This window comes from Heloderma suspectum, chromosome 7 (genome assembly GCF_057233095.1).
Source record: "Heloderma suspectum isolate Gila_16-S chromosome 7, 16-S_ref, whole genome shotgun sequence".
In the NCBI taxonomy this organism is placed as follows: Eukaryota; Metazoa; Chordata; class Lepidosauria; order Squamata; family Helodermatidae; genus Heloderma; species Heloderma suspectum.
Genome location: NC_139464.1, coordinates 106,154,806 through 106,182,195, shown reverse-complemented (window position 1 = coordinate 106,182,195; position 27,390 = coordinate 106,154,806). Strand labels below are relative to the sequence as shown.

The 27,390-nt window shown below is 42.5% G+C and overlaps 2 protein-coding genes across 6 annotated transcripts in view; one reads left to right on the top strand and one right to left on the bottom strand.

Annotated features, from left to right (window-relative positions):
* The first annotated feature begins 697 nt into the window (after positions 1-697).
* On the top strand, positions 698-16,929 carry PMPCB (peptidase, mitochondrial processing subunit beta). Of its 2 annotated transcripts, none has more exons than XM_084811483.1 (13): positions 698-816; positions 3,354-3,494; positions 4,949-5,035; positions 8,409-8,538; positions 10,888-11,086; positions 12,040-12,119; positions 12,800-12,912; positions 13,369-13,512; positions 14,594-14,754; positions 15,931-16,016; positions 16,094-16,182; positions 16,384-16,459; positions 16,544-16,929. In XM_084811483.1, the coding sequence occupies exons 1-13, from the start codon at positions 718-720 to the stop codon at positions 16,606-16,608; spliced, it is 1,470 nt and encodes a 489-aa protein (XP_084667609.1). In that variant the 5' UTR covers positions 698-717; the 3' UTR covers positions 16,609-16,929. The 2 variants fall into 2 exon arrangements, with proteins under 2 accessions (XP_084667609.1, XP_084667608.1); XM_084811482.1 differs by lacking the exon at positions 698-816 and adding an exon at positions 1,009-1,188.
* DNAJC2 (DnaJ heat shock protein family (Hsp40) member C2) overlaps positions 16,898-27,390 on the bottom strand; it is a 23,074-nt gene continuing 12,581 nt past the window's right edge. For 2 of the 4 annotated variants that reach the window (XM_084811480.1, XM_084811478.1), the window contains exons 10-17: positions 26,810-26,959; positions 24,741-24,829; positions 24,586-24,655; positions 23,492-23,676; positions 22,791-22,891; positions 18,745-18,852; positions 17,962-18,116; positions 16,898-17,054 (exon numbers count right to left, since the gene is read on the bottom strand). In XM_084811480.1, coding sequence (XP_084667606.1) covers positions 16,980-17,054; positions 17,962-18,116; positions 18,745-18,852; positions 22,791-22,891; positions 23,492-23,676; positions 24,586-24,655; positions 24,741-24,829; positions 26,810-26,959 — 933 coding nt within the window. In that variant the 3' untranslated portion in view covers positions 16,898-16,979. Of the gene's footprint in view, positions 17,055-17,961; positions 18,117-18,739; positions 18,853-22,776; positions 22,892-23,491; positions 23,677-24,585; positions 24,656-24,740; positions 24,830-26,809; positions 26,960-27,390 lie in introns of those variants that run through there. The other 2 variants (XR_014784531.1, XM_084811481.1) reach the window with 2 other exon arrangements.

Here is a 27,390-nt window from a genome sequence, read left to right as displayed (position 1 = left end):
TTTTTTAAATCAATTATTTGTTGTAACAATTTTACGCCATTTCGCTTTGTTATGACCTGTAATAGTGGGAATTCCCTGCTGAGGGAATGCTGTTGCACGGAGGAGCGTTCTGTCTGCAGTGCTACGGCCGAGCGCTCCGGGCTTACCCCCTCATCCGCCGTTTGTGGGAACCGGGCAGAGCGAAGCTGGTCTCCCTCAAACGCAGGCCCGAGTTCGGCGTGTTCAGAAGCGCAGCCTTTGAACCGTTAGAATTATCCTCTCAATTTTAGTCCCTGAGGGCTGCGGGGACAAGGGTTATAAGAGCACGAGAACGTGGCGCAACTTTAAGCAAGCCTCGCGTTTACGATCAAATCCGGCAACCGCGACGAGGTACCGGGTTTGCGGCTAGCGACTTAAGGCTCGGCGGTTCTGCCGCCTCATCGCGAGGCGGCCGCGTTGCGACGAACTTCCCAAAGGGGCCTTGGAAGGGACACTTAACAGGGGCCCGCCGCAGCAGAAGGGCAATTCCGTGTGCCGTCTCCTCATTCTAGGGTATTTAAAACAAGGGAAGACGGGGCGGGGGGAGCGAAGAGAGTTAAAACGAGGAATCAGCAGACGACGCGACCGGTTTATTCAGCACGCGTCGGCAAGGACCTCCCCTACTCCCGCCTCTCCCCGCACGACTCGCTCTTCCGGACGTGCCCCCGGGTCGCCCGGCTCCTCTGCGTCTGCGGCAAAATGGCGGCGGCCGCCACAGCCAGCTGCCTCGCGGGCCGGCGGCTCCTTCGGGCCTGGCCAGGCCACCTCATGGCGCGGGGCTCGGCCTCAGGAAAGCGGGTGAGTGACAGATTTATCACGCCCCTGGCAACGACCGGCGGGCCCCGCGCGCCAGCCTCGGCCTCTCTAACCGCCGTCGGCGCTATTAACGTTCGGGGACGACGCTTCCTCCCGCGCCGGGCCTCGTCGCACTGCATCTCGGGACACGTAGTCTTCTGGCAGTAACCGTGGCGTGATGGGCTTGGCTTCTCGCCCGTTTTCTTCCTGATGGCGCGACGGGGGTGGGGTGGTGGGGAAATCATTAGCGCACTGCATGCTGGGAATTGTAGTTCACGCTGCTGGTTCAGAATTTGCGCCAGAGCTCAGGAATCCATCGTGGCGTCTGTGTCTAACTCTGGGCTGAGCCCTGGAACACGAAATACGAACGAGCAGGTGGAAAGTGCATTTAGAGCTTCGGCTTTGGGCGGTATAGAAATAAATAAATAAATAAATAAATAAATTTGATCTCACCACCGAATACAAACAGAGTCTCCTTGCACCAGAGGATAGGGGAAGTTTTCCAGAGCATAATGTGCAGTTTCCAATTAGGTTTCAGATCTAGCGTCTCTCTTTTTTTTTTTTTGGTCTTCTGGAAATGAATCACTGTTGAAGACGGCAGTACTTGGGAGACACGTTTGCTCTTTAACACGACATTGTCAGGAGGGATATCCCAACATGAATGGCTGCTGGCCATCGCCCAGCTCCCCCTAGTAATTATTTTTGTGTTGTTCTTTTGCTAGTTCCTATCTAGCACCGGTCTGGTAACAAGGTAACTAGGTCAAAAGTCCAGCACAAAGGACTGGGACAGCTTTGCCTGGGGCTCCTGGTTCAGTAAACATACAGTAGTGGGAGATGGAACTGGAATTTTCAGTCAGGACTTTTCACTGAAACTGATATGAAATATTAATATTGAAAAGCTTGTCTCAGAGGTGGGAAGCTTGTGCCCCCCCTTTTTTTGGCCTACAACTCCCATCAGCCCTGGCCAGTATAGCTAATGTTGAGAGACAATGGTAACTGTAGGCCAAAGCATCTGGAGGGCCAACCTTTAGCCCATATCGACGCATTACTCTCTGCTTTGAGTCACCACATGGCCCTCCATTATGCGTGATTATGAACCTGGCTCAGTTAAGCCGCCTTGTGCATTAAAAGCATGCATGAGGGGGCTGCACGGGCTAGCCCTGCCCCCTGCCACTAATATGCTTGCGGGCCACACTCCCTGCTGGTTGTGTGTTGGGTCACCTGAGAAGGGGCCTTGTGCATGTACCGATGTCTATGCACAGAGCTCATCCCTGTGAGGGCAGGATCCCCCATTGTGTGGTGAGGCTCTATTTGTGGACCAGTGATGTGGGTTTTCCAGAAAATTTTGAATTAGAACAATTTCTGATGCAAATTAAGCTAATTTACATAGGGTCATTTGCATCACAGAACTTTCAGTTTGCACCCGAAAAGTTTCTGATGCTCTAGAGCAGTCTTTCCCAGCAGCCTTCAGGTCTTCTGGGCCACAACTCTTAGAATTCCTGACTGTTGGCTATGCTTGTTGAGGCTGATGTGGGTTAAAGCTGAACAATCTGGAGGGCACCAGGTTGGGGAAGGCTGCCTTAGACAGTGATCGAAATTAGCATGTTTATTTTACTTGTATTTAGTAAGCAACAAAGCTAAAACAATTACATCACAAGTATTTGACCTGAAATATTTGAGGGGGGAAATTAGTGCAAACTAGGCCCAGATGTGTTAGACTACAAGTCCTGGCATCCCCCACAGTCAGCATGGCTGGCTGGGAATGCTAGGAGTTGTAGTCCAACACATCTGGAGGGCACCAGATTATGGGAGGCTGCACGAATTAATTTTCATAACCCAAAGAAATGTGCATGATATGCTGACAACCCACTCATCTATTTCAACAGAGTTCAATTCTTTACCACAGAGATTGTTGGGGCACCTTTAGTTTCGCTGTCACTACTTAATAGTTCCATTTCACACTGAGACACACACACAAATATATATTTCAATGACACATATGTATTATTTCACATACTTGCTAAGGAGAATCACTTGAAAAACATTAATTACAACTTTGAAACTGCCAGTCTTGCCTAATATTGTATTTGCAATTGACATTCATTCGTTGTTACTAATGAACTTACGAAAAGGGAAATTTTCCGTGGAAAAGTAAAACACTGGAAAAAATTCCACATCACTGGGGTGGAGCTTGGTAAGCCAGTAGGGGCCCTTCTTACAATAGCCAAATGTGTGGCTGGTGGAGGAGGCGGTTCACACAACCCAGTGGCACCTTCATGAGTGCTTTTAACATGTCACAGGGGTTGCCTGAACCCTTCTAAAGTGAGGGATCAACACCGGTTTGCTCCCCAACACCCCTGTATGTAGAAATCACTATTGGCTAAATAAAACAGTAATGTGAGCAACATCTTGGGAACGTACTGTCTTCTGCTCTCATACAATAACTGCAGCTCTCTCGCTATTTTATAATGTATGTTACTTGTTTATAAGTACAGGTGGGCATTTGTATCATACTGCTCACAAGACGCTTTTTCCAACAGTCTTTACATCTCGGGAGAAGCAGATTCAGAGCTACCAAGTTAGCACCCCAAATTGTGCTAAATGTTCCTGAAACAAAGGTGTCTTCTCTGGAAAATGGCCTGAGAGTAGCTTCTGAAGACTCTGGACTTTCAACATGCACAGTAAGGGACAGTTGTGAGTGAAATACTTCCCCGCCCCCTCCAAATCTTTGAACTGTCAGAATATCGTTATGCTCGTTTTGAACAGAACAATATTTAAACTGTGATCTTCAGCACACTTACATGAAAGTAAATTTCACTGGAATCAATTAGACTTCCAAGTAAATATGATTTGGTTCAGGATACTGCAGTAACGAGAATGTGATTCTCTTATATAGGATGCATTAATGTAAATGTGTCTAGTAGAAGAGGCATATAGTAAAAGTGTTGAGGTTAAGGTCTGAACCTATGGATTATTGTATCAGCATAGCAACTATTGCCACCTATGCTAGTATACTGATATTGGAAGTTGGAGAATAGCAACTATTGTCACCTATGCTAGTATACTGATATTGGAAGTTAATCCAAGGGGTTGTATCCAGTGTTAATCTTACTTAAGTCCCATTCATTTCAATGTGTCTACTCTAAGTAGGACTAACGCTGGATACAACACAAGGTATCACACTGGGACAATCTTAGCATGATCCTGCAATGGGGTTTTGTGGTGAAAAGTAGTTGTGATGGGTGCACTCATGGGCTGGTTTGCCTTGTGTTATCCTGAAGCCATTTTAGCCCCCGTGCCTGATAGGGGTTTTAGTCAGTGATAATAGGATCTTTTGTGTGTGTGTGTGTGTGTGTGTGTGGTTGCTGTCTGTTTCTGGTAGAATTGTAAGAACCTATTGTTATACACAATAAAATTAATGGTCTGACTGTCTGACAAACAGGATTCAAGATCAATCTGATTCATTTCGACTTTGCACAGAACGCTAGTGTAGCTTGCCGAATGTCAGCTCTGTGTACCTTTTTGGATGTGTGTTGTTTGGCATTGGGAGACTGCAAATGGTTACTAGTTTTTATAAGATATAAGCTGCTCTCAAGCAATGTACGTAGTACACATCGAGATGTACCAAGAACTAGTAGTAACCTTATAATTCTGTATCTCTCAGAAAAATAAAAGCTAAGATTTTGGATGTCTTTGGATATTTCTATTTTCTTTTTAATTCCACTTTGATACTCTTCCAGCTTTCTTTCATTGTCCCCTTTGCTCTCCCATCTTTACTGACTGTTGAGTAATACTTCTTCATCTCTTTGTACACTTATGGGGTATGGACCTTTATATGGAAAAGTCAGCATCCTGCGTGAGTAATACTAAGAGAAGGTGTTTGGTTGATTGATCAGAATCACGTAGCAATAACTGGAGTATTTTGAAGTATGTTAAAAAGGGAGCTGTAATTTGTGAGATTAAGAGCACTGGAAGGTTAGACTTCTACAACTGTTGCTCCATTTTCTAGCCCTTAGATGTGAAACTTGTCATATTAATATTTTACCCTTTGGAGCAAAGTGAACACTCTGCCTCCCCAGCATGTTGCAAGCTATATTTTATTAGATGGTAATACTAATAATTTGTTTTGAATGAGGTGGGACTCTGGATTGACGCTGGAAGCAGATATGAAAATGAGAAAAACAATGGAACAGCTCACTTCCTGGAGCATATGGCTTTTAAGGCAAGTCCTCAAAGTAGTTTTCTCATATTGCTTTTAAAATTAAATATTAATTTGTGTTCATCTTTAATTCAGTAGTAAAAACCTTGTGCCTAGCTTCAGATTGACAAACTAAAAGCAATGTCAAAGCAAGTAAGCGATTTAGATTTTGTTTCAATTATGACAGCTGGTTTACATGTGATGAAATAACCTTGTCCAAAGTATTTAATGCTTAATAATTTTGAAAATGACTGCAAGGTTAAGGGAAGGATAGGTACTTTGCCGCTTATTGGTCTCATAAAGCTGATGGTCCTTTTTATTACTTCTCTGAAGGATCCCTCCCATATGCATAGTCTATTGTGGCCAGTGAAATCTGCTGGCTGTGCTATCATCACATCTCTAGAGCGATCTGCCTCACACATTCCTGGCTGCTTCATCATTGCACAGGGTGCTCCATCCTTGTGAGGTGTGCAGCACCATCATTACACACCAGACTTGTTGAAGGCGCTTTTCTTTGTGTGGCACAGTGACATCACACAACACTTAATCACAAGAAGTGTATGGAAATCTGGCAGCTTTAAGAGTGGACACAGTGTCTGTTTTTTTACCAGAAACTGTGTGTGTGTCATAGGGGATTGGGTGGTCTACATTCTGAAAAGTTGTCTGGCCTTTGTATAAAATACGTATCTGGAGACTTTCAATCCTAGTCATTTTTAGTTCTTGTTTATTTAATTACGGTCACAGACCAGCCCCTAGTCATTTTTTTTTTTAACTCAGCAAGTACTTCTGTTTGGCCCAACAGAAGTAGTTGGTAATATTAATTCCTGTCTATATCTTGGTCCAGCTGTGGTATTAATTCCTATCTATAAAAACCTGGTGCCCTCCAAATGGTTTGTACTATACCTCCCATCAGACCTAGCCAGCATGGTTCATGGTTAGGAGTTATGTGAGTTGTAGCGCAAAACATCTGGAGGAACCAATTTACTAATCCTTGATCTGTAGACTTGGACAATTTCAAAATGGCTGATTCTGTTTGTTGGGCTGTGGGTCCTAGAAGCTGGTTTACCTTAACCCAGTTGAAGTTGACAGACCAGATGTCTTGAGGCACACGTTGACTGTTTTGAGTCATTTATAACAACAAAGCTAGCGGAGATGACAGTATTCCAGCTGAGCTATTTAAAATCCTAAAAGATGATGCTCTTAAAGTGCTGCACTCAATATGCCAACAAATTTGGAATACTCAACAGTGGCCACAAGACTGGAAAAGGTCAGTTTACGTTCCAATTCCAAAGAAGGGCAACGCCAAAGAGTGTTCAAACTACCGCACAATTGCGCTCATTTCACATGCCAGCAAGGTGATGCTCAAAATCCTACAAGCTAGGCTTCAGCAGCATGTGAACCGAGAACTCCCGGAAGTACAAGCTGGGTTTCGAAGAGGCAGAGGAACTAGAGATCAAATCACCAACATTCGCTGGATCATGGAGAAAGCAAGAGAATTTCTGCTTCATTGACTATGCTAAAGCTTTTGATTGTGTGGATCACAACCAACTGTGGCAAATTCTTAAAGAGATAGGAGTACCAGACCACCTGACCTGTCTCCTGAGAAACCTGTACGAGAGTCAAGAAGCAACATTAAGAACTGGACATGGAACAACCGATTGGTTCAAAACTGGGAAAGGAGTACGACAAGGCTATATATTCTTGCCCTGCTTATTTAACTTATATGCAGAGTACATCATGAGAAATGCCGGGTTGGATGAATCAGAGGTTGGAATTAAGATTGCCGGGAGAATTATCAACAACCTCAGATACGCAGATGATACCACCCTAATGGCAGAAAGCGAAGAGGATCTAAAGAGCCTCTTATTGAGGGTGAAAGTGGAGAGTGCAAAAGCTGGTTTGAAACTCAACATTAAAAAAACTAAGATCATGGCATCTGGCCCCATCACTTCCTGGCATATAGAAGGGGAAGAAATGGAAGCAGTGACAGATTTTACTTCCTTGGGCTCCAAGATTACCGCAGACGGTGACCGTAGCCATGAAATTAAAAGATGCTTGCTTCTTGGGAGGAAAGCTATGGCACATATAGACAGCATAGTAAGAAGCAGAGACATCACCTTGCTGACAAAGGTTCGTATAATCAGAGCTATGTTTTTCCCAGTAGCAACATATGGCTGTGAGAGCTGGACTATAAGGAAAGCTGAGCGCCGAAGAATCGATGCTTTCGAACTGTGGTGCTGGAGAAGACTCTTACGAGTCCCCTGGACTGCAAGGAGGTCAAATCAGTCTATCCTAAAGGAAATCAACCCTGACCGCTCATTGGAAGGACAGATAATGAAGCTGAAGCTCCAATATTTTGGCCACCTAATGCGAAGAGAAAACTCCCTGGAACAGACCCTGATGCTGGGAAAGATTGACGGCAAAAGGAGAAAGGGACGGCAGAGGATGAGATGGCTAGATAGCATCACCGATGCAATTAATATGAACTTGAGTACACTCCGGGAGAGAGCGGAGGACAGGACGGCCTGGCATGCTATGGTCCATGTGGTCACGAAGAGTTGGACACGACTTAACGACTGAACAACAACAACAACAATAGTACCTTAATCAAATGTTGTGGCCCTGGGATAGCCTATTTAGGTCAACTCAGACTTCCATTTTATTTAAGAGGCATCCTTGAGAAAATGTACACACATTTATTATAGAGGCAAACTGGTTATTTGTTCTTAATTGTTTGTTCTTGTGAATCAATTAGACTTGTAGTCTGCTCTATCCTGAATACTCAGGGCAGAATCCTACCTACCCACCAAAATTCAGTTGACATAACAACATCATGCACAGCTTCCAGAAAATGCTCAGGCTTTGACCTTTGGGCAAAGATGACTCCATAGCTAAGAGGCAGCCATTTTGGACATCAGAAAAGTGACTTCTAAACCTATTTGCTTAAGGGTCATGCACACTGGATTTGGGCTGCTTTCTGATGTCCTGTAAAACCCCATAGTAACCTAGGTCCAGGTGACTTGAATTTCCTCTTAATATTGTAATTTGTTGAGAAGATGCATCTGTGGCTGTCCTCAGTATATATTGTGCTGGGATAGTGAATTAGGTGGCTGCAGTATTTCCTTTAGATATCTAAAAGCATCGTTTGAGCAGATCCAACTTATTAGCCCCTCACCATGTATACTGCCCTGTTCTAATGCGTATGGCTGACAAAGTGGAAATCCACCAGACTTTCAAGGCAAAACTTTCTGGGCCAAGACCAGTTTGGAGGCATTGATGTAGGATAACTGCATTGTGTTTTTCTAGTAGGGCAATACGATACGTAATTTCACAAAGTTATATTTTCCTTTTGCACTGAAGTCCAGAGTTGAAATAATTATATTTATTTAAATCACAGGGAACAAAAAAGAGGTCCCAGTTGGACCTAGAACTAGAAATTGAAAACATGGGAGCTCACCTTAATGCTTATACATCAAGAGAACAAACTGTGTATTATGCAAAGGCTTTCTCAAAAGACTTGCCAGGAGGTAAGTATGAGTTATGGGAAACTTCTAACTTTTTTTTTTTTTTAAGAATTGAGTTTGAAAATGGGCTTTTAACCTTCAGCAGCAGCACATTTTAAATATGAGGGCCTGTGTGCTGAGTTTGCTTAGCCTCTCTTACTTGAAGCTGAAGCCTAACATACCTGATTATTATGCTGACTATGTGACTTTTGCCTGACTGTGCCTTATCTCTCATTCCCCTTAGCAGCTGCATGCTCCCCCTTCTCTGGCATTGCTGTGAAGAGATCAGAAACTTCTGCTTCTGTTTTTGATTATCTATAGTTATATTGTCTGAACCCTAAACTGTGGTTAATCTTAACTACACTTCGTGAAAAAAAGCTAGCTTCATAAACTATGGTTTGAAGTTGGCTTATTTCCACCAACTCTTCTTAAGGTTAACCACAGTTTGCTGCAGTTATTAAAAAATGGATGCGAAAGCTTCCAAACTCTTTGTGACTGTACCAGGAAAGACAGGGCAAACCTGGGGGAGGTTGGGCTCATTCTTGTAATGCCAAATTGTAGTTTAGTGGTAAGTTCTTTGTGAAAATACTTTAACTTTTCATTCCTCACATTCTCAGGATCTTAAAAGCATGTTGTTTTACTACCTTTTCAATAAATGTTCATGAGCATGCTCATGTAATCTGAAACTGTCTGGTATGATCTTGATGTATTACTGGTCATGCAGGCTGGGCATGATGGGAGTTGTAGTCCAACACATCTGGAGGGCACCATGTTGGGAAAGTCTGTCTTAGAGCTTAACTCTATGCATATTTATTTTGAAATAAGTTCTGATTTCAATGGCCTTACTCCCAAATATATATTACAATAATATGATTGCATATATGAGCGCAGCCTTAAAAGTTTCCTTTATTTGTGAATTGGTACTTGGTATCTTCTACTTGGTGGGCTTAGTTTCTTATCAAATGGATAGAGACTGTGTACGCTGACCTTAAATCTTGGACTTAGCTCTAGTCTTTCATGTTGAACAAATAAGCCTCGATCCAGTCCTGGCTTAGCAGGCCAGCTGCAGTTTTATAATCTTGCCAGGTTTTCATATTTACTACACTGGCAATGATGCATTTGATCATACTTGATGCTTTTATCACATCTTCCCCCACGATGGTGCCCTCCAGATGTTTTGGATCATCATCCCTGACCATTAGCTTCGCTGGCTGAAGCTGATAGGAATTGCTGATTTATCAAACAGACCCTGCTTCTGGTCCAACACCCAGATCCTATGGCAAAAATAGACTTGAATGTTGGAGACTTTAAATAAGTTGGTTCCCTGAGCACAAAATTATGTAATACGTCGATGTATTTTTCCTGGATGTTCTAAATTGTCACCTAGTCTGTTTTTTTTTGTATAGACCTGAAGTTGTGGAACTGCAGCGCAATCCTATCTAGATAGGTGGCCACCTCTGAACTCGGAGGCGACCACCTATCCAAAGTAGGGCAGGAGAAGCACGGAGGGGATCGTTCCCTCCATGCTTCTCCTGCCCTACTTTTTCTGCTAGACAGCTGATTGCGGCTGTGTAGCCGCAGGAGCATGGAGCGGGGAAGGAGGCTGCTGTACGACACCTTGGATGTGTCCTACAGGCAGCTACAATCGCCCCGCCCTGGAACGCCCCCAGCCATGCCCCTTTCTGGCCGCTCCGCACTCCTCTTGTGAGCACGGACGAGGCTGTTGCACACTGCCTCCGAGGCAGCGCGGAACTGGGGGCAGGTTGGTTTTCCGGGAACCGACCTCGGAGCGTGGGCTTCCCAGAAAACAGCATATCCTACGGCTGTCTAGCCGCTGTCTAGCAGCCATAGGATTGCTCCCTAACATACTTTTAATATAGGGGTCTTGTTGATAAATCGTATATAGTCCCCTGCAAGCATTCCCCTAGGTTACCTTTTAATAATCATTCAAAGAAAGGTAGCGATCTTATTCTGAAACAAGACTTTAATCCTCAGCATACTTTGGGGGAAGCAGGTTCCAGAAACACCCGTGAAACTTACTTTAGATTAAACAGGTTTAGAAAGTGTGAAAGAACATGCTTGCCACTTTTTCTTATATATGTATATAGAATGCGTGGTACATATTTAAGTTTTGCTCATCATTAAAACTACAGGGTAAAATCCAACGTAAGTCCTACTTAGAGTAGACCCATTGAATTTAAGTTAGTCATGACTAACTTAAGTCCTATTCATTTCAATGGGTTTACTCTAAGTAGGACTTAGTTGGATTTTGCCCACAGTTATAAAGCTTATTTAATAGAATATAGTGAAGAAAGTTCATGTTTTCTATATTGTAGAAGTTTAGACAAGCTATATTTCTTATTTTTCCTCCAGCCGTGGAGATTCTTGCTGACATCATTCAGAATAGCACATTGGGGGAGGCAGAGATTGAGCGGGAGCGAGGAGTGATCCTTCGAGAAATGCAGGAAGTTGAGACCAATTTACAGGAAGTTGTCTTTGATTACCTACATGCCACAGCTTATCAAAACACATCACTGGGACGGACCATTTTGGGACCCACAGATAACATAAAGTACGTCCCACTTTTGCTACTCCTGTTCCTTAAATGAAATGTAGTTCCAAAAGCCCTAGCACTGTGCTAGTTGTGTACAGTAACACGTATCTAGTGAGACTTTAAAAAATTGGTTACATGAACATGCAACGTTGTGGAGGGGCCCTTGCCATAAAAATTATGTGTGGGACTGTGCATGTGATGTATTATTTTAACAAATGGCATGGCTAACAACAGCAAAGCCATTCCCTTCCCCCAAATTACACATTACATGCAGATAGGGTGTTTATGCTATTGTTGCCAAAATGAAAGGAAAATTAGCAACCATGAACATCGGGAGCAATTTTGCTGCATCTTTATTGATTCATTTATTTAGGTTGTTTATATTCCACCTTTCGAGTGAATGACCCTCAAGGCAGCTGACAAAACTGTAACACACACAACACACATCTATAAATGGATGTAACACAAACCCCAGAGCCACACTACCTGGCAGCCCTTAGTTTCCTGGCCAATGGATGGGGCCAAGGTGAGCTTCCCTTCACCTCTGCACTCCCATGGCAACCGGCAGGTAGAGCTGAGTGTTCTTTCTGGCAGGGAAGGCGGGGAGCAAGTTTCCCGCGCTGCTCCCTCGCCAGATGATGGATGGGGCTAGGCTTGTCTCCCCTTGCCATTTTTTTCCTGGGAGTCAGAGCGCAACCTCCCAGTGGCGCTTGGTCCCCTGGCCAAGGATAGAGTGGGCTTCCCTTAAGCTCTGCAGTCCTGGGGCACCTGGAAGGTGGAGCAGAGCTTACTGGCACAGAGAGGGTAAGCAGTACCATGTGGCTGCAGCTTCTTGGAGTGCATGGTAATATACTACTGTTCAGGTGAAGGCAAGTTAGCTCACTCTGTTGTACTTGCTGAGGTGTATCGCCCCTTCCTTCTGTGCATCGTTTTTTGCACTCTTTCCCCCCGTTTTGCTCATCTGTTTACAGGTCTATTAACCGCAGTGATTTGGTGGAGTATATTACAACACATTATAAAGGACCCAGGATGGTACTTGCTGCTGCTGGAGGTTTGTGTGATAGATACAATGTCTGTGGCATATGTCATGTTTACTTTGAGATAACAGAAACATACAGTAGGCTTCTTCCCCACTCCCATCCTGGTTGGTGCCATGTAGGCCTTTTCAAAAATGCCTGAAGATGAAGCAGTGTGTTTATTGGCCATAAGCAGGAGATGAGAATGTAACCCAGGGGTTAGAAAAGAGGGTTGGGGTCCAGATTTTGGCATGTGCAACTGGGCTGGTGGAGGTGGACTTCCCTGCCCTCTCCTCCCCATGGCAGGCCCACAATCCCCCCATGAAAATGCCACACAGAGTGCTGAATGGGGTGAGCTGTGGTGCGGGGGGGAGGAAGGATCCTCGAAAATTGGGCAGAGGCATCTTCCATGAGCAGGGCCCTTCTGTCAATGGAAGGCAGATCCTGGATCTAATCCGAGGGATTTGCAAATCAGTAGCTGAGCTTTTTCTTTTGTTCACTGTAGTAAGTTATAGGAAGAAAAGTATAGGCCTAGAAAAAATGTTGGTGTTACCAGTAGTAGTGTGTTGGTTGATTCAGATTCTTTACATCTCATTTCTAAACCTGGAATGATAAAATAATCAAGGGGGTGGGGTCACTGGTTACATTATAAGAATTTGGGGTTCTAAACGGAAATATTGAACTGCTTCATTGTATGATTTGTTTATGTATTTAGGAGTCGCTCATGATGAGCTTCTTGAACTAGCAAAGTATCATTTTGGTAACTTGCCATCTATTGTGAAAGGAGGAGCACCAGCCTTGCCCCCTTGCCGGTTTACAGGCAGTGAAGTAAGTTGAGGCCTTTTCTTTTCAGACAAACTATGGGAGCAGCAGCCTGAAAAACGACTGGTAACACAGTGGCAATACAAGATATCTGGTTTGCTGAGCTTCTGGTCTGACTGCAAAAACTGCTGAGAAGCTTAATAAAGGAGTAGAGGTTGTCAGCATTTTTCAAAGCAACATCCGTAATGCAGAGCAATATTGTGTTATAGCACTCACTGGATTTCTAACCTCTGTTTTATGCACTGCTTTGATTTTTTTTTCAGTGCTCATTTAACCGCTATATTAAGTTTCTGTGATTATCTTTTGTTAAACTTTATTATAGAGCTGAAGTGGAAATAAAACTTTACTGTTGATTTAATTTGTTCTGACAGGTGTTTGTTTGACTTTTTAAATTCATTTTGGCTGTTGTATTAATAGTATTTTAGCATTTTCTGACGGCCTTTCTTTGTGCTACTTGATCAGATTCGAGTGCGAGATGATAAGATGCCTTTGGCGCATATTGCAATTGCTGTTGAAGCAGCTGGCTGGTGTCATCCAGACACTATTCCCCTTATGGTGGCAAATACCCTGATAGGCAACTGGGATCGTTCTTTCGGCGGTGGTGTGGTGAGTTGGCTTCAAGGCTGCTTTTTTGCTTCAGATAACAGATTATCACTGTGCTGGGAAACCATCAAATGATTGGTGGTTGGGGGAAGGGGCTGTGGCCATCTGGGGCACCCAGGAGTGTGGGGCCTGGAGTATGACCCCAGGAAGGCTGGAGGTTACCAAACCCTACCATAAGAACTAGATTTGATGTGGGAGATAGGATCTTTTTCCTCAAGTAAAAGCAGGGGTGACAGGGGGAGAGGGGAATTGAACTTTTCCCACCTGCCCTGGAAAGGCCTGGTTCCCACCTATTGAGAAACCACCGTCGGTGATAAATTTGTTGCAACGGTGGTGGCCATTTTGAATATTCGGGGAATGGCAGGAGCACGTCATGGCTTGTTACACGTGAACCTGTTGAGGGTGGGTTGTTGGGGTGGTTGATAAGCCACTCGGAACCCATGGGCTGTTTTAGAGTTGTGGGTGGCTTGTTAACCACCCCAACAACCCACCCTTGCTAGGTTCACATGTAACAAGCTATGGTGCGTCTCCGCCATGCCCCGAATATTCAAAATGGCTACTGCCACCACAAAGAGAAGTCCCATGAAATTCATCCATGGTGGCTTCTTGTTAAGTACAAATCAGGTCAATAAGACAGTTCCCTAAAAGCAATATACCTGTTGATATGGCTTTTCTGAAAATACCAAGTAATATTATCCTTAGAAGAAATGGGAAAGTCAAACTAAGATTTTCCCCCAAGAGCTATTATTTCTCTTTAGATTAATCTGTTGGTCCCTGTTTCTGTAATTTCATTTAAACCATGGGTGGGCACCTGACAATTCTCTACCATCCCTGACCATTGGCCAAACTGGGTGAGGCTGAGAATGAGAGCTTGACAACATCTGGAGGGCTACAGGTTGCCTACACCTGTCTTAAAACTCTGTGGATCAGTTTATCACTTAGGGATGGGTCGATTATGGGGCAAAAAGGGAATGTCTATGCAAAAAAAAAGTAATTGCCTAAAGTGGCACTGGTTTCCAAGCTTAGTGATATTGAAAGGATGTATTCTACAACCCAAAATATATTCCCTTTTTAATTTTAACAGAATCTGTCCAGCAAACTTGCTCAAGTTGCATGTCACGGCAACCTTTGTCACAGTTTCCAATCCTTCAACACCTGTTACACAGATACTGGACTATGGGGTGTCTATATGGTTTGTGAGGGAACCACCATAGAGGACATGATGCACTTTGTTCAGAGAGAATGGTAAGGAAATAAGCATTTCTGAAAGTAACTGATTTGAGGTGGAAGCAGCAAGGTCCCCAAAGAGTGGCATTATATGCATACATGACATCAATCACGTGTGGCAATCATCCAACTAATATTGATAGTAAACTTCATACAGCACAAATTAAAACTTAATCCTAAATAAAACAACACTCCAGTTGTAGCCAAGAAGGGCAGCTTGGCTTGCACTCCTTCTAGTAAGTACTATGCTTAAGTTGGAACAGGAAGTTAAGGGCGCAGTCTTATGGCCACTGGACAACAGATAGACAGCCATAGGATTTTTCAGTTTTCAAGAACCTGCCTCAGAGCCAGTGCTCCAAGGTCAGTTCCCAGAAAACCTCATAGGCAGCATGGTTTATCCCTGGCTCCACGCTTGGAAGAGCAGCATGGAGCAGGGGAAAAGGGGGAGTTCCTGGAGGCAGGGATGGCAGAAGCACTGATACGCTTCCTAGGTGCTGTTCAGCCCCCCCCCCCCCCAAGCTCTGGCTAAGTAGCCAAAATCGGCTGTCTAGCCACAAATGCAGGGCAACTGGAGCACGGAGAAGATCCTCTCCACGCTCTGCCCACCCTGCAAGATTGTGCCCTGAGGCTATCAATGGCTACTGGTCACAATGGCTATATGCTACCTCTGGTAGCAGAGGCAGTATTCCTCTGTATACCAGTTGTTCAGCGAATGTGACTAGGATGGTGCTTTTGCACTCATGTCCTACTTGTGGGTTTCTCCACAGGCAGGTAGTTGGCAATGTGTGAAAGAATGCTGGACTAGATGAACCTTTGGTCTGATCCAGCATGGCTCTTCTTATGTTCTCCTACAAGATCATACAAGTGTCCTTGTGCTTTGCTTTTACAAAGTAGCAAGCTTGCAGTGGCACAGAAGTGCTCATGGCTGCAGTTAGTGTTTGGTTTGGAGCCTGGTGGAAGGTTACCGGTTATGGCCTTGAGCCAGCATCTGAACCTGCCCACTTCTCTGAGTTGTTCTGCCTTTGCAGGGGCTTACAGGAACAGGCTATTGAAAGCTATCCTGTTTCTGAATTATTTACATTGTGCAAATGTTTGTTCTAGGTAGACCCTGTGAAGTATTAAAAAAAGGGATAATGTCTCATGAGCAAAAGTAGCAGCTGAATTATTCAAGTACTCCATCTCTCATTGTTTCAGGATACGACTGTGCACCAGCATTACTGAAAGCGAGGTAGCTCGTGCTAAGAATCTTCTAAAAACCAACATGTTGCTACAACTGGATGGTATGATCTGTGATTGTGTTTTTCTTTTACATCCAGTTTGATTGATTTGCATACAAGCTAAGAATTTCTAATCTTAGGATCCACTCCCATTTGTGAAGACATTGGACGACAAATGTTGTGTTACAATCGTCGAATCCCAATTCCTGAACTTGAAACAAGAATTGAAGTAAGTGTCATGGTGGTTCAGTTTTGTTTTTTAAAAACATTTCTATAACAGCTACAAATTGTGGCTTTGTGCATGCTGCAATTCAGTTTCCTGAGGATCTTGGCTTTCAGAGGAGTTCCTATTATGTTTTAAAGTGTGTGGGTAATTTCTGCTGACGTTTTAAGTAAAACTGCCAGAAAGACGGTGTACTTCATATTTCAGGCAATTGATGCTCAAACTATCAGAGATGTCTGCACAAAATATATCTATGATAAGTGCCCTGCGATTGCTGCTGTAGGTAAGGATTTCATTAGTAGCTAGCTTTCTTTTTACAAAAGTAATCTCTACTTTGAAGTAATTATTTTTGTTTCTGAAATTACAGGGCCAGTTGAACAACTCCCTGATTACAACAGACTCCGAAGCGGCATGTACTGGCTTCGTGTTTGACCTTTATATAAAGCTTTCCTAAAGGTTTAATGGATGCTTTGGGGAGATTTGTGATAGCATTCTAAACTTTTAACACTAGCAAATTGATTTTTCGCCCTTGACTAAAGCCTAGTTTTGATGTTCCACAACAAACCAAGGATGCTGCCTGTGTGGAAGATAAGCCTTTAAAGATGTACAAGACAAAGTTCACTGTGGCATTTCGTTTTCAGTTGCCATAGCTGATAGTCCTGATGCTTTTTCAAATTAGATTGAAGTCCACAACTTACTACAGCCACAAATAACTATACAACCAACTATAAAGAATAAAAGTCATGTTCTGTATTTGTATTTTTATTATAAAACAAAACACTTATCGATTGTCATTCAGAATCTCATTTCTTAATTTTAGCAGCATTCACTACTTGCTCTTGGGCAGCCTTCTTTGCTTTAACCATTTCAACAAGTTCCTGGAGGGAGAAAGAGAGAGATTCATATTATTTTTATCTAGCAGAACTTCCTAGGCAGGTCCTGATTATTGCAAGTACGGAGCAACTAGAAAGAGTACTCAAGTCCTATCAAGGTCAGACCAAGTTTCAAGCAATCACTATCCATAAATACTCATAATTAGTAGGCTCTCACTTCAGAGTGAGAGGGGCATGCCCAAACATGTATTGCACTTTGCCTCAATGCCAGGTAATTTTGTGATTAACCTTCTCTCTTCCCTGCCCCCAACTGCTAAAGCTTGTGTTACGAATGGATAGAGCAGATCAGATTCCATTTTACCAGATCAGATTCCAAACTGGGGTTTGTGGGAGGGAATACATATTAAAACTCTAAAAATGGTCGGTGTCAAATTATGCACCTACAGTGGGGCGGCTGTAATCCCATACAAGCAGTGAGGTGCTATACTTTATTTTAAAAGATTTATAAGCCACTGCTTAGGGAAACCCCTACCAAAATGAAGTAGTTGACCTAGATTGCTAACCAGTCCCCGAGTTTACCTTATGGAGGGACAGTTTGACTTTCAGCATACATGTATAACGGTTGACTTTTCAGCAGTCCTGCCATCGGTGGTGGTGGTGGTGGGGACACTTGCTATGGACCAGGCATTAGTTAAAACTAGAAAAAGGCAAGGTTAATGATGACTTGCCTTATAATCTTGGGCAATAAGCTGGTTTGCCAATTAGTATGCTCAGCAAGGTACTGTCTACTTTGTTGAAGATTTCTCTTGTAAAGAACAATGTTTCTATGGCATTGAAGAGTTACCAAAGTACTGGTGTGGAAAGGAGCAAACAACCTTATGTCCTAAGCTAGTAATGCTTTGAGACTCATTCAACATATTGCGCAAACAAAACAAAAGCAGCATTTTCCTACCTTATATCGCTTCATGCAGTCTTTTTTAGATCTGCCTGGAACAGATGCTGCTATTTTCTCCCACCTTTCAGGAGTATTTACTGGATATGTCTTCAGAGCTTGTTCTAAAAGTTTTTGCTCTTCTGTTGTCCAAGGAGATGAATCTGTAAATGGGGCTATTGAAACAATATAGATACACAAATGAGCAAAGTGTGTTTAAAATCAAGATGATCCTAGTGAAAGATAGCTCTGCAATGGTCCTACTGGGGAATTGTCTAGCACCCCTCCTCTCCCTGATGCCTTTACTCCAAGCTCTAGAGCACCTTTTCCCAACCTGATCCCCCCCCCAGGTGTTTTGGAATACAATGCCCATGCTGGCCGGGGCTGATGGGAGTCGAAGCCCAAAACATCTATGGAAAGGCTGCTCTAGAACCCTTTTGCATGTCAACAATTAGAAGTTAGTAGTTCAGAAAAACTGATAAGTTTTCTTCCAGCAAGTGTTCTGATACACTTCCACATTCACAAGGTCTAGTGCTTTTGAAAGAGCATTTATACTGGAGATGACAGCCTCCAAAACCTGGTTCAGTTAGCTGTGGATTCCCACACAAGTAGCGAGAGAGACATTTAAGTACATAGGCCTAGCATTATTTTCGGCTACACTGATCTTACAGGGCCAAGGCAGTGGCATACAGTGGAAATATTTCTAAAAGCATCCTTCGGCAGACTTGGAGGCATGGTACTTAACCAAATGTGATGCAGAGTTAGAATGTTACATACAATATTGATTAATTCTTTCCCATTTACCTTCAAAACGTTCTGATGGTGTAGCACTGTCTGCCTGTGGCACAACTCCATGTTCTTTTTTAAATTTATCAAAAGCTTTCTTATTTATGTCATCCTTTTGATGAGGGTCTAGGGAAGATAAGAAACTGGTTAGCGAACTGTTACTAATATTTTATCTTTTAAGTAATTATCCTCAAACGAACATTTTACAGTAAATTGGCTGATGTTTCAAATCACGCTTCAAAGGCCAATTGTAATAGACCTAGAAATTCAACCTGTGATAAAAATGATAATCTGGCAATACTCAATACACTAAATTTTCACCTTTAAACTGAAAATGCAGTACATTTCCCCATCAATTAATGTGACCCCTTCTTTCCTTAGTGAACAGAGACAACTATCTGTAATAGCTGGGGAATTATTTCTTCCCAAAAGGTCATGATGTTACATCATTTTAAAGTGACATCGAGTCTTTCCTCATGAGGAGCATCAACACTATTAAATGTACTTCCCCAGTGACAGAAAGCTGGAATTTGGCACACATAGCTCAAGATGCCCCCATTACAGATAAGGCTGTAAAATCATGTCAGACTTTGAAGCTTTGGGAAGGAAACTCAGGAACTTTGGGGCCCAGATAGTTTTCTCATCCATACTTCCAGTAGTTAGAAGAGGGACAGAAAGGGAACAAAAATACTCTGGGTGAATGACTGGCTATGAAGGTGGTGCTGACGAGAAAGATTTGGATTCTGGGACCACGGGCTATACTTCCTGGAAGATGGGCTGTTGGCAAGGGACGGGTTGCACCTCACAAAGGATGGGAAGAATGTGTTTGGCCACAGCATGAAGAACTTCATCAGGAGGGCTTTAAACTGAATCCTATGGGGAAGGGAGATGTAAAGTTGGGGGTAACAATGGACATAGGCTCATGCACTGCAACAGAGAGAACAGTTCTAATAGCGCCCAATAATAGTCTTCAGACACATGTAACCAGAACGCCCAGACTATGAAGCATATGGTGTTCGATGTCTATATATTAATGCCCAGAGTATGGGAAACAAACAGAACGAACTTGAACTCTTAATACAGGAGGGAAATTATGACTTGATAGGTATAACTGAGACTTGGTGGGATGACTCATGACTGGAATACAGCAATCGAAGGATATAACTTGTTCAAAAAGAACAGGAGGAACAGAAAGGGAGGCGGGGTTGCACTGTATGCGAAAAATACTTATCTCTGCACAGAAATACAGGAGGAGCTTGGTAGCCCCATCGAGAGCACCTGGATCAAAATAAATGGAGCAAAGAAGAAAAGGAACCTGGTGGTCGGAGTCTACTACCGGCCACCCAATCAAGGAGAAGACGAGGATGAAACTTTTGAAAAGCAAATAGCCAATGTTTCAAGGAAGCATGATGTAGTAGTAATGGGGGACTTCAATTTCCCCGATATTTGATGGGAGACAAGTTCTGCAAAACATGGCCCCTCCAGGAAATTCCTGACTTGTGTGGCAGATAGCTTCCTCCTACAGAAAGTAGAGGAAGGAACTAGATGATCGGCCATCCTTGACTTGATCCTAACCAACAGAGATGACTTAGTGGATAAAATAGCAGTTACAGGAACTCTGGGGGAAAGCGACCATGTTGTACTTGAGTTCTTGGTTCTAAGGGAAGCAAAAGCCGAGTGTAGTCAAATGCATACCCTGGATTTTAGAAAGCCGATTTTAATAAACTCAGAGCAATGATCAGTGAGGTCCCATGGCAACTGACACTAACGAGAAAAGGAGTTCAAGATGGGTGGGAGCTTTTAAAAAAAGAAAATTCTCAAGGCACAATTACAAACAATTCCAACAAGAAGAAAAGGTGGAAGACAACAGAAGAAGCCAATGTGGCTTCACAAAAGCTTAGAGATGACCTGAAAACAAAAAAAGACACATATAGGAAGTGGAAAGAAGGCCAAGTAACAAAGGAAGAGTACAGGCAGGTAGCCCAGAATTGCAGGGATGGCATCAGGAAGGCTACAGCTGAGAACGAGCTGATGTTAGCAAGGGATGCTAAAAACAGGCTTTCTTCAGCTACGTGTATAGTAAAAGGCAAAGGAAATAAATGGTTGTTCAGCTATTAAATAAGGATGGCAAAACGATAACAGATGACAAAGAAAAGGCAGAGGTGCTCAATTCCTACTTTGGCTCAGTCTTCTCCCAAAAGAGGGTCTATGACCCCCCTGGCAAAGGCGAAGTACAGGCTGAAGGGGCAGGATTGCAGCTTGTGATCGATAGGCATATGGTCAAGGAACACCTAATGAGTTCAGATCTCCAGGGCCAGATGAACTGCATCCTAGAGTAATGAAGGAACTGGCAGAAGAACTCTCAGAACTGTCTATTCTCTTTGAGAAATCATGGAGGACGGGTGAAGTGCCAGATGACTGGAGGAGGGCTAATGTTGTCCCTATCTTCAAAAAGGGTAAAAAGGAGAAACCTGGGAACTGCAGACCAGTCAGTCTGACATCAATCCCTGGGAAGATTCTGGAAGCAGATGATAAGGCAATCCATCTGTAAGCACTTTGAAAACAATGCAGTGATTACTCAAAGCCAACATGGATTTGTCAAGAACAAGTCCTGCCAGACGAATCTGATCTCATTTTTTGATCAAGTAACCTCCCTGGTGGACCGTGGGAATGCTGTAGACATCATATACCTCGACTTCAGCAAAGCTTTCGACAAAGTGCCCCATGATACCCTGATGAGCAAACTAGCTCAAAGCGGGCTAGATGAAACAACGATCCAGTGGATCCACAGTTGGCTACAGAACTGGACTCAAAGAGTGCTTATCAATGGGACCTTCTCCAACTGGGGAGAGGTAACGAGTGGGGTACCACAGGGCTCAGTCCTGGGCCCAGTGCTCTTCAACATTTTTATTAATGACCTGGAGGAGGAGGTGCAGGGAATGCTGATCAAATTTGCAGATGACACAAAATTGGGCGGGATAGCTAATACTTTGGAAGACAGAAATAAAATTCAAAGTGATCTGGATAGACTGGAGCACTGGGCAGAAAACAGAATGACATTTAATAGGGATAAATGCCAAGTTCTGCACCTAGGAAAAAGAAACCAAATGTACAGTTACAAGATGGGGGATACGTGGCTCAACACTACAAGTGAGAAGGATCTTGGAATTGTTGTAGATCACAAGCTGAGTATGAGCTAACAATGTGATGTGGCTGCAAGAAAGGCAAATGCTCCTTTGGGCTGCATTAATAGAAGCATAGCTTCCAAATCCTGGGAAGTACTAGTTCCCCTCTACTCATCCCTGGTTAGGCCTCATCTGGAGTACTGTGTCCAGTTCTGGGCACCACGCTTTAAGGATGCAGACAAGCTGGAGAGGGTTCATAGGAGGGCAACAAAGATGATCAGGGGACTGGAAACAAAGCCCTATGAAGAGAGACTGAAAGAACTGGATATGTTTAGCCTTGAGAAGACTGAGGGGAGATAGGATAGCGTTCTTCAAGTCCTTGAAAGGTTGTCACAGAGAGGAAGGCCAGCATCTCTTCTCGATCATCCCGGAGTGCAGGACACGGAATCATGGGCTCAAGTTACAGGAAACCAGATTCCGGCTGAACATCAGGAAAAACATCCTGACTGTTAGAGCAATGCGACAATGGAACCAATTACCTAGGGAGGTAGTGGGCTGTCCCACACTGGAGGCATTCAAGACGAGGCTGGACAGCCATCTGTCAGGGATGCTCTGACTTGGATTCCTGCATTGAGCAGGGGGTTGGACTCGATGGTCTTGTAGGCCCCTTCCAACCCTACTATTCTATGATTCTATCTTTCATTCAAGCCTTAGGATATAAGGTATTTGTCATAATAGCAGCCAGCGGTCCAGCCAAGATAGAGGACTGGATGGGTATGGCGGTTTACCCTTCACATACTTGACTCTGCATCATATTGAGGGAGGAGAGTGGAAATGGGTAATAGCAGCCAGGAATGTAGTTATGCTTGCAGAACGTCAGCTGATTTTACTAGTAAGTAAAATGGAAGCATGCAGACCATCTTACAAAGATAAAGATACCAAGTTTCTGGAGGCTCTTTGCTTTGTTGATAACATCTTTTGCTGTTCGCTTTATTCCTGAAGTAGAGTGCAAATTCATGTAATTGGCAATAACTTCCCACCTATTTATAAGCACAAGGAAAACAAAGAAGCTTTATAAATATCCTTCCAAGAATGTACCAATTCTTGCAATTAATTGACTGGCTAGTTTAAAAAAGCACAAACACCAATAAATGCATTATTTGACAAGGAACTGTATTTTTTATCCAAGAGCAAAATTACTTGTTGGATGCAACAGAATGGTTTTTGGATTACCCGTGTGCATCTTTCAAAATAATAAATTATCAGCCATGCCTTATATTTTACAAATCAAGTACAATGTAAGTACTTGGAAGGAACTTTTAGAGAGATTGCTAGAGGAAGAACCTTCCCTTGAACATAGATTGGCCTTCAGCTCATTCCCCCACCCCACCCCAATTACAATCTAGCTGAAATTATGCAGTCAGAAATACAGATTATTTATAAAGAGAAAATGTGAAAACAGTCAGTATTCAGCTGGAAAGACTTTATGAACTAGGCAGAAAACTGTTTCTGCAGGTTGGAGATACCCTTAAAAGCAAATATTCACAAATCAATTTAACTGATAAGCAGATAAGAATCAATCTCCTGGCTGCTCTTTCTTTAACACAAGACTGCCTATATACACTGCTCAATATCTATACCTTGAATTAGTCCCAGCAGGAAAGAGGTTTACAGCTTTAATTAGTAACTGTAAGTCATCTTCAGACCAATTCTTATTTCCACCAACACCTCCACTAGATGATTTCTCAGAACTCTTTGTTGCTTGTCGCATACGAGCATCTACTTCTTCTCTCTCTCTCTTTATCTGTTCATTTACTTCATCTATCTATATGAATATAAAAACACGATTACTGCAAACACAAAAGTCTTTCCCCAAGAATTAAATAATTGCCACAAGTTCCCTGGTTCATTTTGTTCCCATTGTCACTGTGGGAGAAGAAGTCCATTGGTTTCCAACACAAAACAAAGTAAAAAAAAAAAGATAGCAACCGCCGCAAAAGTAATCAAATAACTTTATAATCCTAGAACATAGATTTCTCACAGAAATGATTAAGCAAGATTTCCCTAAATTTGTGCAAAAGAACTGCACGTAATGGGAAGTTTTAGATGTATAACTGAGGGAGAAATCCCTAGCCCAATAATGAAAAAGGGAATTTGCGTCACCAGGATTTCCCCACATATGCGCAACACTAACCATATTCATGGTATAACCACAATGACAGAATTGTCAGTTTTAAGCTGAAGTTTTTAATTTGGTTTGGTAGCGTAACAGAACACGCAATGCCTTAGTCTTCACCCACCCATCCTGCTCTCCAACAGTAATTACTTTGCTGAGATATATGAATCCTGCATAAAATTCGATCACTGTTCAAGTCCACGTTCTTTGACATACAGGTTCACATACATACCTTTACCATCCTTTAAAACATTTAGATATAATGTCCTGAGGTTTCAAATTATCCCGTGCTGCCACTAAGAAAAAGAGGCAGTATCCCCATTTTCTTCTTGTTTATCCCTTAAGCATGTAGAACTGTTGTGTTCAAAGATTTATTTGCAAACCTCTAGACAGCATACTACTCTTACATATAGATTCTCATGTAAACATCTGCAAATTCTCTTGAGAGATGTAATTCTGCCCAGCAAGTTGTTTTCAGTACAACATAATGCATGTTTTCAGCAGGTTCACACCAATATTTTCAGTGTTGATTCAGTTACAAAAGTTTAATATAATTACCTGTTTTTCTACAGCAGCCTTTCCTTCTTCCCTTGTTGTAGATGTAAGTGCTTCATTCAAGCACTGCAGACTAAAAATAAATTATTGAACGATATTTCAGATCTAGTAGAAAGGTGAAGGTCAAAAATCATAACTTGTAGGTCAGGAATACATACCTTGTCAACTCCAGACGATCGCAAAGCTTTTCTACTTCTTCCATCATCTTAACACACTCTGCCTCATTGTCAGAAAAGTAATTCCAGTTCTGAAAGTAGAGCACCACATGCTTTATCTTCAGGTTACAGAAAAACTGTATACAGTCAACGAAGTGTTTGATTTGGGCATTACAGCCATAAATTATAATTCTTCATTTAAGTAGACAGCTTTCATGGATAACGTTGTCATCAAAAGCGTAACTTCTCCTTTGAAAACACAGAACTTCTTTAGATTATGCTGTGTTGGAAAGTGTTGCTTTTGGAATTCAAATGTCTAGTTTTTTAAAAGTGTTGTTAATATGTATCTTTACCTCCCTGAGTAAAAGTAATGAAAATACTAATTACACCTATCTTCACATATGTTTTGAAAAGCATATTGGAGGCCTTTAATTTCAACGATGCCACCTCTTATTTTGAAAGAGAGTGAGCGTGTGTGTATGCCTCTGTTCCAAGTCTCGGTTTTTCCTCCTCCAGCAAGCACAACTGGATTGTTGGGGGGACCCTGGGTTGTTAAGTGCAGTGGGAGTGGCCAGGGGTCAGCACTCACTTGTTCATAATAACCTACAGTTTGTTTAAACTGTGGGTTGTTGCGATATATGAATCAGGGCAATGTGAATTTGCCTTAAGTTGCAGGACAACTTCATCTCTGAAAGTTATTCCCCTCCCTAAGAATTGTATTTATGCAATTCTTTTATGCACATGTTAAGGCTGCTTACAGAAGAAACATCAAATCATAAAAGACCAACAGAATAAAACATATAATTACAATTTCAAACCTCAGACAATAAAACCGGATGTGCACTAAACAAACATTTTGCAGTGGTTCTTAGATAAGATTTTTTAAAACTGCTACAGATTTCAAAAGTTACTCGCAGGACTTGCACAAGTGGACTTTGACAGAAAATGCCCTGTTAAAGGAAACCTGTGCTGTACATTGTGGACTGAAGACCCCTTCTTGAAATCTGAGAGAATGGGTGAGCTCATACTGGGAGATGTGCTCCCCAAGGCATACTAAATCGCCTAGAAGAGTCCATCTGTTGTGGCTAGATGCATGTGAAAATTAAGCTGGGAGCCTCCACTACCTTTTAAAACGTGAACGGAAAATACAGAATCATATATAAAATATTCAGAGATGTGATTACGGAGTGAAGTGATACAAAGTTTGAATGGAATGTAAGCAATCTTGACTATCGGTCTCAATAGTATTTCAGTTAGAAGAGAAGTTCTTTCTTTCAATAGCTGAAATTCCTGTATACAAAGTCTTTTTATTAGCAACCCAAGTCAGTGGCCCTGTTCAGCTATAATGACAGTGTTCAGTGGCAAACTATGGGGATGCGAGAGCCACTTCCAGTTTCTAGCGAGAACCTACGATTGCGGCATTCGTGGGTTGTTTCCACGATGTCCAAAACTGGGTATTTGGGGTTGTTCATGGGTTAAACAAGACCAAGTTTAACCCAAGAACAAACCATAGGTTACCTTGGGGTTGTTTAATTAACCCACAAATTGCTGCCAAATGCCACCATTACATCCAAACAGGGCCATTCTCTCGCTCTGTGTTAGATATACATACATAGATACCCCCTTCCTCTCTGAATAAACTGAAGCCTGAATCCAAATTCACTTACAGTAGCCACAATAAAGGTTTATTTGATTCTGTTCAAAGCACGCTACCTAAATGGAATACATGTCAAGTTCTAGTACTCTTCATATAATTAATGCAGTTTAGAATCCTAATATTTTCAGCACCCTTTCTTTAACCCGTGTGTGTGTGCGTGCGCGTGCGCAACATACACACACACACACAAAATAAAATTAGGATAACCTTCATAGCTTGCTTCAGTTCACCATATTTTTTAATAATGAAAGCAAAATTGGAGGTGAGGTTATATAGTATTTTAAGCAAGGACTGTAAAATATTAATAAGGTATTAAGGTTCCTATCCTAAGATTAGGAGTAATAATGAGTGCTATTATGGACCAATATTGAACCCTTATAAAATCTGGATTTAACTACAGCACTTAGTCATATACCTTGCAGGTTGTTCGCAGTTTTTGCCTTTCCTTCTTAATTGCTTTTTTCTGTATATCCTTCTCTTTTTTCACCAGCAGTGCTTGTTGTTTAATTTCTTCCTCTTCTTTCTCCTTGGCTAATCGTGCTGCTTCTAATTCTGCTTGCCTTTGCTGAGACAGAAGAAAACTCTGGAATCACTCAAGTCTGATACCATATCTATGTCAAGTTAAAAGCAGTTTGCGGTGCTTTCGCCACTCAAACAGGAGCAATGATACAAATACCAGTTTTTAAAATAATAGGCTAGGAAACTAACGAAGGATGTATATTTGTCATGATTTCAAGGCCACACACCTAAACCACTTTTAATAGTCTTTAACAATTCCTGTGCTACAGATATTTCAGATTTTCACAGGCTCTAGCAATCATCTGTATTCTCTAAAATCTTTCAGCATGACAGGACTGGAGCAAGTGGGTATGTCACAAATAGTTATGGTAATGAAACAGGTTTAAAATGGAGTTCTTTACACTTAGCAACTTCCTTTTGCTTACGTTCTTGGGCCAAACACATGTAATGTATGTGATCAGGTGGAATGTGAAATCT

Excerpts from the sequence above, each read along its gene's own strand:
- PMPCB (XM_084811482.1), top strand. The coding sequence starts at position 1,024 with ATGGCGCGACGGGGGTGGGGTGGTGGGGAAATCATTAGCGCACTGCAT. Across the intron at positions 1,189-3,353 it reads CACGAAATACGAACGAGCAG|TCTTTACATCTCGGGAGAAG; the intron begins GTGGAAAGTGCA and ends TTTTTCCAACAG. Across the intron at positions 3,495-4,948 it reads CTGGACTTTCAACATGCACA|GTGGGACTCTGGATTGACGC; the intron begins GTAAGGGACAGT and ends GTTTTGAATGAG.